The 15964-nt window shown below is 42.9% G+C and overlaps 1 protein-coding gene across 2 annotated transcripts in view; it reads left to right on the top strand.

The window, feature by feature from the left end:
- Window positions 1-1827: 1827 nt before the first annotated feature.
- Window positions 1828-15964, top strand: part of pappaa (pregnancy-associated plasma protein A, pappalysin 1a) — a 117164-nt gene continuing 103027 nt past the window's right edge. For both annotated transcript variants that reach the window (XM_033646882.2, XM_033646881.2), the window contains exons 1-2: window positions 1828-2364; window positions 8678-9761. In XM_033646882.2, coding sequence (XP_033502773.2) covers window positions 1974-2364; window positions 8678-9761 — 1475 coding nt within the window. In that variant the 5' untranslated portion in view covers window positions 1828-1973. The remainder of the gene's footprint in view (window positions 2365-8677; window positions 9762-15964) is intronic.

Genomic DNA, 15964 nt, shown 5'->3' with positions numbered 1-15964 from the left:
AACCCTGGGAGAACAGAGAGGAAACACCAACATTCCAGCTGACTGTCTCTATGGAAAGCCACTGAAAGGTAAAGTCACTCAAAATATTCTCAGAGTAACAGCAACACTAACCAAAGGACTGTTTTTGTTTCACTCAGCAGCTGAGACTCATGCAGGCTTCGTCATTGCTCTTAAAGGTTTACAAACTTTCAGTGGAGAGCGTTGTCTTGAAACTCAAATCCATCCAAAGTGATGGGTCAGTAAACATTAAGATGTGTGGGTCAGCCTGAAACTTTAATATCCCTTACATTCATCTTTTTCAAAGTCAAAAATCTGCGCGTGGTGATAGTAAACTGGAATAAACTGAGATTTAGGGTAATCAAAAGAAGAAAAAACACACAGCAAATAGTCACATAACTGCACTTACTGCCATTCTGAGGTTAAAAAGTTCAAACTCTGAAAGAGGAAAAGGACATATTATCCATCAAATTAAGTTAAGTAAAAGAAAGGACAAGAACTGCTATGGCTTTGTCAGCGTTCTCCCATTACTTCTTTGATCTACTGCTTACTTTATTTTGAAAATACATTAATGGGAAACATGACTTTGACGGGACAGTCACTCTGCCAAAGTAAAAATGGAGGACTTTCCCAAGAGTCTGTGAGTGGCATGATAGTAGTTTTTAAATATTGCATAAATGTGTAAATTTTGGATATTGATCTTTATTGATTACATGTATATATTTTACCATTACAAAATAAAAGCTTTGCTCCCTTATTATGTTTGGTGCAATATCTTTGGGATAGTTTTCAGTGAATTTTATTTATATTGAAGAATAACAAGCCTGTATCCTGAGGAAATATGAGTGCCAAAATCTCTGATTGTGAAAATGGAATCAGCTTTAAAGCTTCCAGGAGGCAGATTTCTATAAAGAACAGCAAGGGCTGGAATAATTCTCCCCTGTTCTCAGACTTCTTGGTTAAGGGTCCTGTGGTTGTGGACTTGGTGGAAGTGTTGGATTGTTTAAATTGTAACCGCTAGAGGGATACATATACGCCTTTCAAACTCCGTAAACACCATCCTATCACTATGTGCCACAGAGAGCATTACCGTCAGTGAGAGTTGCCTACCTGTGTGACTTCCCACTTTGAAAAAAACACAGCCCCGGAACATTTGAAACATGAGTTGTTCTTAAAAAGACTTAGAGAGAAACTGCCTCTAAAGCGGACGGCGAGCTCCGACTCCTCCAAGTGTATCTGTGTGCTCCAGGCAATCAATGAGGACCGCGATGCTTACTACTTCTGCAGCTCTCTGTCCCTCTTTCTCTCATTCGCCTTACCAGATATTATAGTGCATTTCAACTTTTGTACAGGCATACAGGCGAGGGGGAAGTTTGGATTCCATTTTTGAGCACAATTCACCTCTTGTTTTCCTGTAATAAATATGAGAGGTCGGTTTGTTGTCACTTTTCTTTGGAATTTAATATGTGCCATTTCTTATGCTGTTTTACGGGTAGGATAAGGAAACAACAAAAAGGTGTGACAAGAGCTTGGCGGACAACTGTGGATTTCTGCGAGTAACTCCTACCGTCCAAAGGGGATGAGGGGGGCATCGGCCGGACCCCCCTCTTGATTGATTACTTATTAGTCATCCCTTTGGCTAAATGGGACCCATTGAAAAGGCACCGTGGAACACATACATGAATCAAATATTCCTGTGTCCCCTGAATGTCTCCAGAGTAGTTTTGCTTAAGAGAGGGGGTCGTGGCTTAGCATTATAAAGAGGGAAAAACAGCATAGCTTTATGGGTTTATTTAGACAGTTTCTACGCTTTGACATTCTACCGCTGTAAAAAAGACAGAAGGAAAAACTCGAGAGGATTCCAAAGAGGAGAACATTGTGGACATACATTTTTTTCTAGTTATTCCGTTGTTTCTTTTATTTTATTTTTTCCCTTCTTATTTTAAATATTTTTTTGCCATTTCCTCTCCCGAAAAATGAAACTTTGGACATCTCCCTGGGTGTCTTGCCTGGTGATTCTCATCTTGTGTTTTGGATCAGAGTGCGGGACAGTCCGGAGAAAGGGGAGATCCAAGAGGGAGTTGGTGCGCATTAGGGAGGCGAAAGCCACCATCCCAGGGGCTTGTGCCACACGTCTGCCCCGGGGCAAACGCTCTTTGCCCGGCTTGGAGCGGCGGGTGCTTCGCCAGCGTCGGCGCTCCTCACAGGCGGAGGAAAACTCTCCAGACCGGGGGAAAGCTGTCTATTTTACCGGCAGGGGAGATCAGCTACGGCTGAAGCCTGGCGTGGAGATACCCAGAGGAAATTTCACTCTGGAGATGTGGATCAAACCGGAGGGAGGTCAACGATCACCCACAGTGATTGCAGGTAGGATAGCCTACACATCCTCCATCCTATTGTCAACCCAACTCCTTTTATTAGTGTAACTCCAAAACTAGCGAGTTAAAATGGAAAACGAGAACTAAACATGCAAATGTGCAGTGTTTTATCCCAGTGTCATGTAGTCTGAAACAAAGCAACATGCAGTTTCAGCGAGTTGAAAATGAGTTCATCTATCAGACTAGACAATGATGTAATGCTCTGAAAAGTACAGCGGATGTTTTAGGTAGTGCAAGCATAGGGTCACTGAAGATTTTGATCACATTTAAGTTTGCCAGAGAGAAAAACGCTGCAATATAATTTTAATTTCCTAATTAATTTCCCTGTAATTTTCCCACTTAAGAATTCTGATGTATGTGCGCCGTGCTCATAAAAGTGAGGAGTGCGGGCAGCAGATATAGGCTACTGCATCATTTGACCGGCAGCTGATGTCACTGTGCGTAAAATGTAATTTCTCTGAACCGACTTGGCTATTTTAAAACTATGATGTAATGGCCAAAACTTTGTGAGCGAGCACGTCACGTCAGGCACAAAGCGGGAGAGATCCGTTGTAGGCGCTCAAAGCGCACAGCTCAAGCCGCAAGCTTGAGTGTCCCCCAAAATCGACACCTTTGGATTGGCTACCGGAGTTACGGGACAGGACTGAGACATCCAGGGTTTCCCTCTCCAGCCCGAAAATGTCCTGCTTGTGTTAGTGGCGGTGTGCTTTTCATGGTGACTGCTGGTGCTGTATACAGTCTGCCCAAAAACGCAGACTGTGGTGCGAAATCATGCGTTATTCGGCCAGTCTCCAATTCAAGGCACAATCAGATAGTGATGATGCATCTCTATCCACTGACTGCGCAGAGGAGGATACACACACACACGCACACACACTTGAGTAGATCCCTGCCGTCACAGGAAAGCTTGTAGTTGTCATCTGTGCGCACTCCTTTTTGTCCTGCAGCCATGCGTAAAGGAGCACAGAAAGGTATTAAAAACTGTTCTGCATCATCTGTTTTGACCAATAGCGCTTTTGTGCATTACAGTGGACTGGGCTTTTTTTGTTGCTTTTCTTTGCCGATAGGGAGCGTTGCATACACAACTCATTGCCTGCTACAGTACTTGTGCAGATGGCTGCCTTTGAACTGAATTGAACTGAATTGAACTCAGTCCTCCTCAGCCTCCCCTATGCCAGTCTGCACGTTTGGGGACTCAACTCAACCATATGAGTAAATTTACATGCTCCTTTTATTTTATATCTGTCTGGCTGTCTCGAACCCCCCTACACACACATAAATAATAGCTCATGTGTGTATTTGTGTGTGTGTTTTGAGATACAGTACACTTTGAGTTAGTGCTAGCCAGTTGGCAGGGACACGCTCTGCAAAACCAATCCCTTGTCAGAGTCTCAAAGTGGGGGAGAGGGGGGGGAGAGGGTCTGTTGTGACCTGAGTGACTCCTAGATTTACAGAGGATGGACACAATAACAGGAACATCTGTACAGTATTATGCAATCCAGTACAACAACAACAACACAAACAAGTGCCCCCACAATGACCATAGAGTTGAATGAACACCTCCTGGATACAACCTTAATAGAAAATGACACTATAGGTGTTACAGATGTTGGTGTTGGATCACATTATCTTGTACAGGTGTTGTTGTTGTCCCCCCCCCCCCAATCTTGTACTGGCATCTCCCCACTAGAGATTACAACTGGTGTATAATCTTGTGTGCTCTTTTTTTTTTAAGATTTGCTCCCATTGCTCCCCCGTCCGTGTGCCACAGAGGGAACCCAAAGAGAACAAATATGATGATCAAACAAATTCAATAAAGCCTAATCTTTTAAATCCAATTCAGGCCTCAAAAATCCCAGTGCCTCGAAAATTGCTCCATCCCCTTGTTTTGATCCCGGCACTGTGTTGTTTGGAGCAGCTGTTTTTTTTACTGTGTTGTTTTGACCACCGCTGTTTCTCTTTCTCTTTCTGTCTCTCTTTTTCTGTCTTTTTCAGTTTTCTTTGTTGTTACACTTGTGTTGTTGTTTTCTGTGCAACTGGTTGGGAATCATCAAAATAGCATCAAACTCTGGGATGAGTTGCCTCTATATGTTGGCTAGCCCCCACAGTCTGTTTTAAAACACAGCTTTATTTTTCGGCTTCCAGTTCAGTATGAGAGTTGCCGTATTGCTTTTATCATTTTATTGTCATTTTGTCTTTTAATCTGGTCTTTGTGTGTTTACTGCACTGTTTTTTGATTGTATAGATTGAGATTGATTGGTCAACTTGTTTTTAAGTGTGCTTTATAAATGCAATGGGATCGGCTTGGATAAAATGAGCACAATATCTGGCTTGAGGAAAGAATAGTGGAAGCCCTGGAGTGGTTTGGTTCTTTGCATCCTTGCCCAGCCCCAGTGGCTCATTATTGTCTTTGTTTTTAAGTTGTGTGTTACACACACACAAATCTTATATCTCTATGGAATATCTCCATTTAATAACAATGGATGATGGATCTATTTACCATACCATATCACCATACCATTACATCTACATATGGAATGGGTCCTCTTTCATTGAGTCTGCCATGTTTCTACAGTAGCCCAGAATGGACAAATTAAACACTCGCTCAAGATAGGGGCATTTGCATTTTTGTGTCAACAATAGTTCTTCTTCATGCTTGGCACACAGGAGAAGTTTCGGTTGGTTGCAATCTGCAACCTCACCACTAGATGCCACTAGATTCTACACGCTGGACCTTTTAAAGGTATACTATGCATAGGCTCATACAAAAGTACTCTCACTCAGTCATTATTTATGAACCACTAGAAGTGTGTGGTGGTGTATTTATCTGCAGAGACAATGCCCTCTGCCTGTATTTTTGCATTTTCTTCTATTTTTGCTCTGTTTGGGATGTTTCCAGGTGCAGCACAAAGGTGAGGTCAGGACTAAAAAGGTAGAGACCACATGCCAGACAATAAGCAACTCTAATCCAAGAGGAAGTCACAAAAGTTGAGGACACAGCTTTGAAAAAACCCAAATGTAGAGAGCCAAACGCCAAGTGGACAAAGCTCTTTCCAAGACGATAGTGAAACTGGGGTTAGCTTTCACTTCCACTTTAATTTTCACTGGTGATACTGTTTATAAACACTAGCTGTCATTCCCTGCATAGTATTCCTCAAAGTTATTTAAGTGGAGTCAACCAATTTTCTCTCAACAATTCCTTGGAGAGCTAAAGCAGGACCACTTATGGGTGAAATGAGAATGACCAGGGATCAATAGCTGTAACTTTATACTCCACAGATGAGCAGTCAACCCATCATCAAATACAACTGTAGATTATCTTGTGCCCTTTGAATTAAACTACAAGACTTCAAGGGAAAAAGAAACCTGTTTCCTGTACTGTCATTTCCCGAGTGTGACAGTTACATGTGGTCAGAATTGATCCCAGGTTGAAAAGCATTTGAAACGTTTTAAAGGTTTACACACACACACACACACGCACGCGCACACACACGTACGCTGTGTCCAAATGTTATGCAAACTTTGTTGTGCCCTATTAGCCCTTGTATCCGGGTCATTTTGGGTTGTCCCGCATCAAAGGAAGAGGAAAATAAATCACAAGAGGGATGGAGGCTCTCCTCCATGACCTGCTGGGGACAATTATATGCAGACGTTAGCAGATAATCACTGCGATAACAGATATATTTTTGGTACGGTCATCTAGTCACGAAAAAAAAAAGTTCAAAAACACATTTAGCTTTGCTGGTCCTTTTTTCATGGATACTTAAAAATTGTATCCTAATCCTGTTTCATCATAATTGAATGTAACTGGGAGACTAAGAGGAAGACGAATAACCTTTAGATCATGACTAATTACCTGGCAAGTGGTTAGAGTCTGAAGTGGGGTTAAGCCCTGAGTGCAACACTTATACTCAGCAATTAATACCTCGACTAAAAAACATCTTCACAGTCCCCTTATTAGTTTGAATCATGATCATGGTCATGCACTGTGCCTCACTTTGCCATAATGAGTGTTTGGAAAAGAGTTGTTGAGTTCCCCCAAATCTGCCAAATTAATGTCCTCAGTGTCAGTGCAAGTTACAGTGTAGAAAAGTGGTGTTAATTTATGTCATCTGGCGTTAAAAGTGCAACAATTGGTAGATCATTTATGACTCATAAAAATCAGCATTTAGTTGAATTAAATCAGAGTGAAATTTGACAGCCAAGCCAAACGTTTAAAGCCAAGTGTTTTCAAGTGGTGTGATGACATTTTTTGCAATCAATATCCTTGTTATGTTCGCTAAGTTTGTTTTTAAGATATCAATGGGATTTTCCATTATCTCCTCAGGGAAACTGCTGTGGCGGTCACTTTAGTATGAAAAGTGCCTTTCGTTGACCTTTCAGAGCCAGAACAGCTCAAAAGTAAACGAAGTCTTCATTGTTCCCTTCCTCCCTGCTTTTTATCAAGTCCTTGTGACATTTTTCTTTGTGTGTGTATGTGTTTTTTAACTTTTTTCCTGAGTGTGTTTTTCTTGGAAGAAGACAAATGGCAAGTGTGGGGAAGGTTTGCCTTTGAACCTGACAGGAACAGCTCTCTACCGTAGCGTGTGCACATGTAAATCCCTTTGCGTGTGTGTGTCTGTTTCTGAGAGGACACAAGTGTGTACTTCAGCTTTTCAGCTTGTCTGTGCGTATGGTAGTGTGCGTCCTTTTTCACGAGCACATACGTATATATTTATGCATGTCCGTATAAGTATGCGCATGTGTGTGTGTAGGTGTGTTTGTGTGAGCCAGAGGAGTCGCAGTGCAGGGTCTGGAAAAGTGTAGTGTGTTAGATTAATTGAGCATGGCAGAATTATGACAGCTGTTTACACTAGGAGCCCTACGAGCATTTTAGCACACCTTTTAGCCTTGAGTGCACTGGCTGACAGATGGAAGGCTTTTTCTTTCCAGTGTAGTGGAAAGCCTGAAAACGTCATCCACCAAAGGACTGACCTTGATGCTGAACCCAACCCTCGCTCTTTGAACATTAGTCCATTGAAATACCAAGTTAATGAATGCATACTGAAGTGTGCATCTAATTAGAAACAGGTCAAAGTTAGAAAGATGTCCGTGCAATCACCATTAGGCAGCCACTTATTGCAGGCTCAGGTGGCCTAATCGATGGGAACAAAGGTATTTGAGTGGACAAGTGCATTGAGGCAAAGATGTGATCCTCACTATGATAATCAGCTTATAATTTCAGACCATACTAAAGGCAGCAGAGGCAAATATGAAGGGTATTTACAGGCATTTGATGCACAGATCCTAGAAACAACTACAAATGACACTCAATGCCTATATGGACTGGATGTATATAAGAGCCAGAAAGATCATAGTTCCCCTGATGGTAGCAAATCCCAGGAATGATTTCTTGTGACAAGAGTGGAGTCCCGCTCCCTCCCCAGAATCACCTGTGAACACAGACTTTCACAAGCTGAGATGGACCTTGTGAGGCACGTCAAGGTGCTTTGGAATCTTTGCACACTTTGACTGGACCGTATGGATATACGCACACAGTCACGAACACGCATTAAAAAACACACACACATGCACAGACATGAACTTGTGTGCCTGCGCACACGTACCTCAACAAGCGCTAAACAAACAAGCAGTTAACATTCAGAGATCCCCTAAGAAGTGAAAACACATTACCATGCTGAAGCTGACATGCACGGTCCAAGTGAAACAGGAAAAAGGTGTTTTGGTGCCTCTACAAAAACAAGGCTTTAGCAGAAAACTAGCCTTTTCTGGCTACCCCACTGGCAGGGGACATTCACACGAACGACTTTAAATGCGCTCAGTGTTCACGAGAAGCCTATACAGAGAGATTTCCATGGGGTCTCCCTTAGCTAAACATGCACTTCCACCCAATTTCCAGGACAACACTCACTTAGAAATGAAAAATATATATCATATTAATACATATGCTCCCTATCTACATTTTTGGTCTCTCTGGAAATAACACTTCTTAGAATATTTGAGAATAAAACAGTGTTCCAGTGTATAGTTTGAAATCTGGTTCTCATATTGACCAACAAATACTCAAATAAAATTAGCATTAAGTTTCATATGTATGTTGCTTGTGAAGATTGCAATATATCATATTATTGAAAAATGAAGATGTGGAACGATAGCGTCAGTAAAGTGTCAGCACTCTTACAGGTGACCACTGAACAATGCTTTTTATCACTGACGATTTTCTTCCATGTTCACATCCACTTTTTCACCTGGAAATCAAGGCACACCACATGTTAATCAACCTTTTTTCATTCTCTCTCCAGGCCTGTACGACAAGTGTTTCTACGCCTCCAGTGACCGAGGCTGGCTGCTTGGCATCCAGGCGGTTAGTGAACACGGGAATCGTGACCCCCGCTTCTTCTTCTCCCTTAAAACTGACCGTGCCCACAAAGTGACCTCCATCCACTCCAATGCTCGCTATGTACCCAACCAATGGGCACACGTGGCAGTCACATATGATGGTGTGTACATGAAGCTCTTTGTCAATGGCGCCCAAGTGGGTGTCAGTCGGGAGCAATCGGGCGATGTCTTCAGCCCTTTGACCAAAAAGTGCAAAGTGCTGATGATCGGAGGGAATGCACTGAATCATAATTACAGGGGGGCAGTGGAGAGGGTGGGCCTATGGAGGCAGGCCAGAGGGCAGAGGCAGATTGTCAGGGATATGCAGGCCCACGAAGACCCCCAAGATCTACCTCAGTTGGTCATACGTGAAACATTCGAGCACCCAGGCCGGAAGTGGCTGACTGTAAAAGATGGTAGCTTTCCTCAGCGATTAGGGTTTCTGGGTGGTGTCGGAGTCGTAAATTCTGAGGGATTATTGGACACAACGCTGGACCCTCCAACTTGTGGTCAAACTGTCTGTGACAATGTCGAGGTCATCAAAAACTACAACAACCTTTGGACCTTCCGTCGGCCCAAGAAAGTACGATATCGTGTCATAAATGTTTGGGATGATGCACGGATTAGGCCAACTGTATCAGACCACCAGATCAGCCTGCAGCACCAGCAGCTAAATGATGCCTTTAGCCCCTACAACATCACCTGGGAGCTTAGCATTCACAACGTGACCAATTCAGCACTTCGAAACAGATTGATCCTAGCTAACTGTGATATCAGCAAAGTTGGTGATGATTCATGTGACCCAGAGTGCAACCACCCGCTGACAGGTTTTGATGCAGGTGACTGCATGTCGGGATATCGGAGCCGTTGCCCTGAGCACAAGCAGGGGAATGGTATATGTGACCCTGAATGTAACTGGGAGAACTTCTTTTATGACCTTGGTGACTGCTGTAACCCCAATGTGACGGATGTGACCAAGACATGCTTCAACCGCTCTTCCCCACACAAGTAAGCTCCCTTTCTTCACATTTTGCATGTTACCACGTTTCAGCACTGGTAATCCTCTTTGGTGGTTGTTTAATAAACACAAGGCTTAAATTCACCAAAAAGCTTTAACCAACCACAGCATTCTTTGCTTAATTTGATACATTTTTTTGGTTGACGTGATTGAATAATTTTGGTAAACCAACTCCACACGATGGCCTCACATGTCTAGAGTAAATCAAACAACAAATCTTTCCATACATGTGTCCCTGAAGAGAGGTTTTAATGTCTAGTCCTACTGTTTCCTGACCATTTGGGCTGAGGCTCAGTGTAACATAACTCCCAGCCTGTGTGGCCTGGGAATTCCTCTGGGAGCAGCTAGTCCAATCTAGCCTTGGCCTGGTTCAATCAGTGTTCCACACTTAAGCGGGGCAAAACAAACGCAACCGGATGACTTTCCTAGTAGCAAATGCGCAGGCCAGACCGCTCATTTTTGTATCAATTTTTCAACAACTCTCCTCACCTTTTTCTACTCTGTGTCTCCTATACCCAATGGTCCTAATTAAGCTGGTCTGATTGGAGAAGGGAGTCGGCTTGGAAAGAGTGACATTCTAAACAGAGTGTAAGGGCAATTAGAGGTCAGAAAAGAGAGTCCGGTATGGCTTTTACTTGGAGTAATGGAAATCATTTCAAAGACATGCCAAGTTTCTTCAGGAAACCACTGAAAAACATGTTTCCTAGACAGGCAGGTATGGGTCCCTAAACGTGAATGCCTGAAAGAATTTTCCAGGAAAACAGAGAAGAAAGTTTACCTCACTTGCACGCAAATCCCAGCATAACAGAATCTCCTAGGTGTACTGAACATCAAGCAGGAGATTATGTGGTTTTATGTGGCTACTTTTGGAGAATACAGCGGCCTTCATAAATGCATGCAAATTTTTGTTTCTGTGGTAATGTCATTGTGGCTTTTAGATGATGAGTAAAGCTGGCAAGGAGAATACATCTCTGGAATTCTGGATTTGCTGTAATAAGGTTTGTGCCAGACCTCCAATAGCAGGATTGTTTGTTTCTTGGTACACTGAAACTCAACACAGTAGACTGAGACATTTTTGTGGACAGTGCAGGGGGTCTTTATGGGTACGCCAGAAAAAGAGACAAAAATGAACGAGATTCCGATGTTTGTCAGGATTTCTTCTTGCCACTGTCATGTGGGGACAAGCGAAAGGGAGGAAAAACGAGTAGACCTAGTGTGTGGGATTGTTTGGGTCTTTCTGATAGCATGAATCAAGGAAACCAGGCTGTTTTCAATCATAGTTAAGCTGGAAGCATTGTCTGTTTGGCACAATCCGGTTGTTTAAAATGACCGCAAAATAGCTAAATAATGACATCTAATTAACAACATGAGAGGGGGAAAGCAGGTGGGTTTGCCGTTGCTTCCATCTCTCAATTCCCATCACATCCCTTCCAGCTTAGTCATCATTAGAAGCTAATTCATCAAGTGGCAGGCAAACTACTTCATTTAGACATCAGCCATTGGCAAAACGCTTGCCGTTGCAATGTTGAAACCTCCCTGCAGGCGTTTAAAAGATGGGCTCGTGAAACGAAGGATACCAGCAAGAGAGAGAAGAGACAGAAAGAGGACAAGAGAATTCTCTGTCTAAAAAATAGATATAATCTCCCCAAGTGGTTGCTTATTTTGCTTTGATTATGGTATGTCTGGAGAGACTTGCAGAGAGCTGCACTACAAACAGTTTGACATTCCTCCTTAATTATGGAATTCTGGATGAACAATGTACCGCGTATGCAGGGGGAACAATGGTTGTGAGGTCCTGCATTTATTTTTGCAGCGTTTGCGCCTGTTACCACTTACGTGTAGTGTTTTCAAAAATCTGGCTAACACAGGACACAGGCAGCTCTGTGGTCCTGCAACAGTCTCCCCTCTGAAAATACCATTGATAATAATCCCCCCTCTCCCCCCCTTCACATTGGCTGAGGGAAATATTTTGCATTGTTTTCACAGCCCATGGTTTTGACACTTCTTATGGTTTTGGTGGTATTTGATGTTATCTGACAGCATTTATTTTAAGGCGGAACATTCTTATGTCTGAAGCAAGGGACATTTGAAATTGTGGCTGTAATTTATACACTGTGAATATACATTACATGTGCAGAAAGGCAGAAAACAAATGGTACTCTGAAGAAGTTGTTTGAGCTGCTGATGGTTGTGCAGTGGTGCCCCCAGAAATTTTTCACTGGGGTGGCTCGATGGAGCCACTAAAAAATCTTGGGGTGGCACAAAACCAAAAGCCATTGCTGAATTTCAGGAATTCGATTATGCTGTCAGAGTATAGGCTATTAAAAAATCATGTCAATGTCAGAGTTTAGGAATGGTATACTGATATATTTTGCTTTCTCATTTTACAGTTAATATGACTAATTATCTGATGTGCATAGACCAATACTGGTACCATTAACATTTTGAATTCCACAACAATCCTGTTTTGATATGTGATGTATCTGTTTATACATGTGTTAGGTATTTCATTGTTCTTCAAATAGGCTGGTTGTCCTTTTCTTTAAACGGATAGTGCACCCAAAAATGAAAATTCAGCCATTATCTACTCACCCATATGCCGAGGGAGGCTCAGGTGAAGTTTTAGAGTCCTCACATCCCTTGCGGAGATCCAAGGAGAGAGGGAGTAGCAACACAACTCCACCTAATGGAGGCTTACGGCGCCCCAGATTCAAACGTCCAAAAGGACATAACTGAAACCACAAAATATCTCCATACTGCTTGTCCGTAGTGATTCAAGTGTCCTGAAGCCCCGACATAAAAAGTTGTTTGGAAAAACGTCATTTGAACTCTGTTTTTAGCCTCATTGTAGCCTGTAGATATTTTGTGGTTTCAGTTATGTGTTTTTGGACGTTTGAATCTGGGGCGCCGTCAGCCTCCATTAGGAGTTGTGTTGCTACCTCCTCTCCCCTTGGATCTCCGCAAGGGATGTGAGGACTCTAAAACTTCACCTGAGCCTCCCTCGGCATATAGGTGAGTAGATAATGACTGAATTTTCATTTTTGGGTGCACTATCCCTTTAAGAATACAAATATTATTTTTTAATTTGAAGGAGTACATTGATCGTAGGCAGCAAAACATTTACTGGAAACAAGCCTTCTCAAGTTTTGGGGAGACTTTTGGGTACACGTAGAACCCATTTTCATTACGATATCTTGAGGTGAGAGTTTGAGAGACCCCTTTAAAATGGCCATGCCGATATCCTTGCCAAATTTAGCCTAACTGTGGAGCAGTGTTTACTCCCCTTTCTAACAAGCTATGCTGACATGGTTGGCGCCAATGGATGTCTTTTGCTGTCTAGTTTCACAAGATACCACTAGCCTGCTAGCTGTAAAATGAGTGCCCCACAGCCTCTTAAAGGGATACTTCACCAATTTTTAACCGGCTTTTTATCATAGCAGCGTGGGTACTATATGGAAATGAACTGTGGTGAACTTCCCTTCATCTTACCAGCAGCCAGATCTCCCTGCTACTCTCTCAGCTCAAATCAGATGAATGATGCATTTGCATCATCCAACGGATTGAGCTGGCTCTAGGGCCGTTCCTCGAACCACAGATCGTGCTTTCTCATTTTTTGCATGCCCGCGACCATGTACACAAAGAGTATAGAAGGGGATATATAGAGAGAATCTCCACCCCAAGACCACACTAGGATCAGACTGTAAACTAGGTAGTGCTATATAAACCAAGATTCTAAAATATAAACCTAGGTTCTATCATTGCATTGCATATTTCTTGCCTAAAATGTCTTCAGAACCATATTTAAGTGCACTGTTTGGCTGTGTTAAGAGAGTCTGTGGACAGGAAGTGGGTGCCATACTATTTCCTGTACTGTAAAAACAGAGGCTGAAAATACTGAGATCAAATGGTAAAACCAAGCATCACTGATCAAATAGGAACTTAGTTACTGTCACTGTGTTGCTTATTTCTTGCCTCAAATGTTTTTGGAAAAAAATTTAGCTTACTGTTTAACTGTAATTCTAGATAGACCAGCAGGCCGCCATATTGTTTCCTGCACAAAAGCCAGCCGAGCTTGCAGTACATCCCCCACCAACAGGAGCGTTTATTGGTCTGATGTGATGTGATGCAATGCATTCTGGGAGTTGTATGTTTTCTACTTCTTGAGCAAAAACAAATGTCACAGCCCTTTCTGTTTTCTCTGATCTTGTAGCACATATATCAAAAGTGTTTGCAACTGTATACTGCTTAGACAGCCCAGTTCTATAAAAATAACAATCTCTCCAGCAGTGAAATACTTCTATAAAGACAGCAATATCAGCCTCCAGTCATTTTTGCCACAAGGGGCCAGTTAAAGGGCCAGCAATTGTATCAGAGTGGCCCTGGTCCCCCCTTGGGGGTGCCACTGTGTGTTTTTGACTGTGAATGAAAGATCAATGTAATATCTAAGCAACTTGACAGAAGATCAATCCCATAATATCAAAACTCATCAGATTTGGAAGGTTTTGCGAGCACCCGAAATTAAAATGTTTTTTGGAAACACCTCCCGAACTAAAGTAAGATTGATACACAAACTTTGCAAGATGGATATTAGGACCATTTTGGCCTCAATATGTTTTTGGGAAATGAAGTTCTGGCCTGGCTTTATCGGAGGCTAACAGGTCATCTGTTTTCCCCTGGCCTCTGTCTCTCTCCCCCTCCTGAGTCAATACCTCTCACTGTGGCAGGTTAATGGATGGACCACCCTTCCTCTTTCCTTCACTCCCTCTCCCTGCTGTATTCTAGCTCAGAGTGGGGAGCTAATCTCCATGGCCCTTGACTTGGGTGTTTTACAGTTGGTCGTCTAAACCTTAAGCCCCCATCCCATAAAACATAATGGAGTGCTTGGGCGTAAATACCAGGAGTTTGCACTTCCCCTTTAAAGCCATAGCATACTTATAAAAGCACCTGTTGCTGAAGTTTCACCTGTGCTCGCATGGGGCCTGAGAGACGTCTTTCTGCTCAACTAGGGGACTGAGGGGAAATTGGAGAAAGGGGAGGCTTTACTTGGGCCACTGGGCAGACAGGGGAGTTGCATCTGGCTATGATGGGATAATATGTAGCCAGATACTGTAGGTGGTCTTTCGAAAATATGACACACTGGGGAATTCAGTTGATAATACCTTGGTGGGGTCATTGTGGTTCAAGGACGGCACCAAGGGTGAATATCCTCGTACTTGATTAAGAGCTTCTATTCTTCTCAGATAGGAACTGTGAGAACTTGGGAGCATTTGGACCTTCCCATCGTCTGTTCCATATGTCTCCAAATCCTGCTTTTTGACAGCAGGATCTCTGGAATTTGAGCACAGACACAGTTCCTATGCATGTGTCTTCCTTGGAAGGGGAAAAAAATAATCAGCGGAGTAAGTTGGAAGGTTAAAGAGTAGAGTGCAAGTATAGTAATAAAGGCAGAGATGAATGATGGGTTTAGGGGCTGTGGTGTTGACCGACTCGATGACAGGGGAGCTGAGGGCCCCCTCCAATTTTAAAAGTGTTCTTGGCCGTGAAAGCGTCATTGCCATGCCAGCTCACCCTTGCTTTCACACTATGCTGCCCCAGACATATGTATACAAGGCAAATTTATGGGCTTATACGAATTATATATGGGTGTAAATGGATGAGGTCATAATCCCCTATTTAATATGTATCAGATATAAAAGCATTAACACGGCAGTTTGAGCTGCCTCGTGCACCCCTGGATCTCCTTACAACAGATGCCCTGCAGTGATGCTTGAATTTAGCAAAGCTCCATTTTCTGCACTCACCTTACCTTTCTCTCCCTCCCTCAATTTTTCTCTCTCTCTCATTCTCTTTCTTTGTAAGTCTTTAAAAGTTTTTTTCCCAGGACATGTCTGAAAAGTGGTGTGGTTAAATGCATGGAAAATCCTGTCTTTCCCAAGTGGCTCATCTCGGCTGAAAAAATGTATGATGGGAGGCAAGAGAGGGGAACAGGGGCTATGGGATGGGGAAATAGTTGAGGGGTGTGTGTGTGTGTGTGTGTGTGTGTGTGTGTGTGTGTGTGTGTGTGTGTGTGTGTGAAAGAGAGAAAACACCGGGGGCGGGGAAGGCAAGGAGGTTTGAGTAAGATGTGGATGGACAGATAGAAAGAGAGTGTTTGAAAGGCCCAAACTGCTCTGACGACAAACACACTCATGAT

The sequence above is a fragment of the Epinephelus lanceolatus genome, chromosome 19, assembly GCF_041903045.1.
Source record: "Epinephelus lanceolatus isolate andai-2023 chromosome 19, ASM4190304v1, whole genome shotgun sequence".
Taxonomy (NCBI): domain Eukaryota; kingdom Metazoa; phylum Chordata; class Actinopteri; order Perciformes; family Serranidae; genus Epinephelus; species Epinephelus lanceolatus.
The sequence above is the reverse complement of the archived record's forward strand: the minus strand, read 5'-3'. Positions and strand labels throughout refer to the sequence as shown.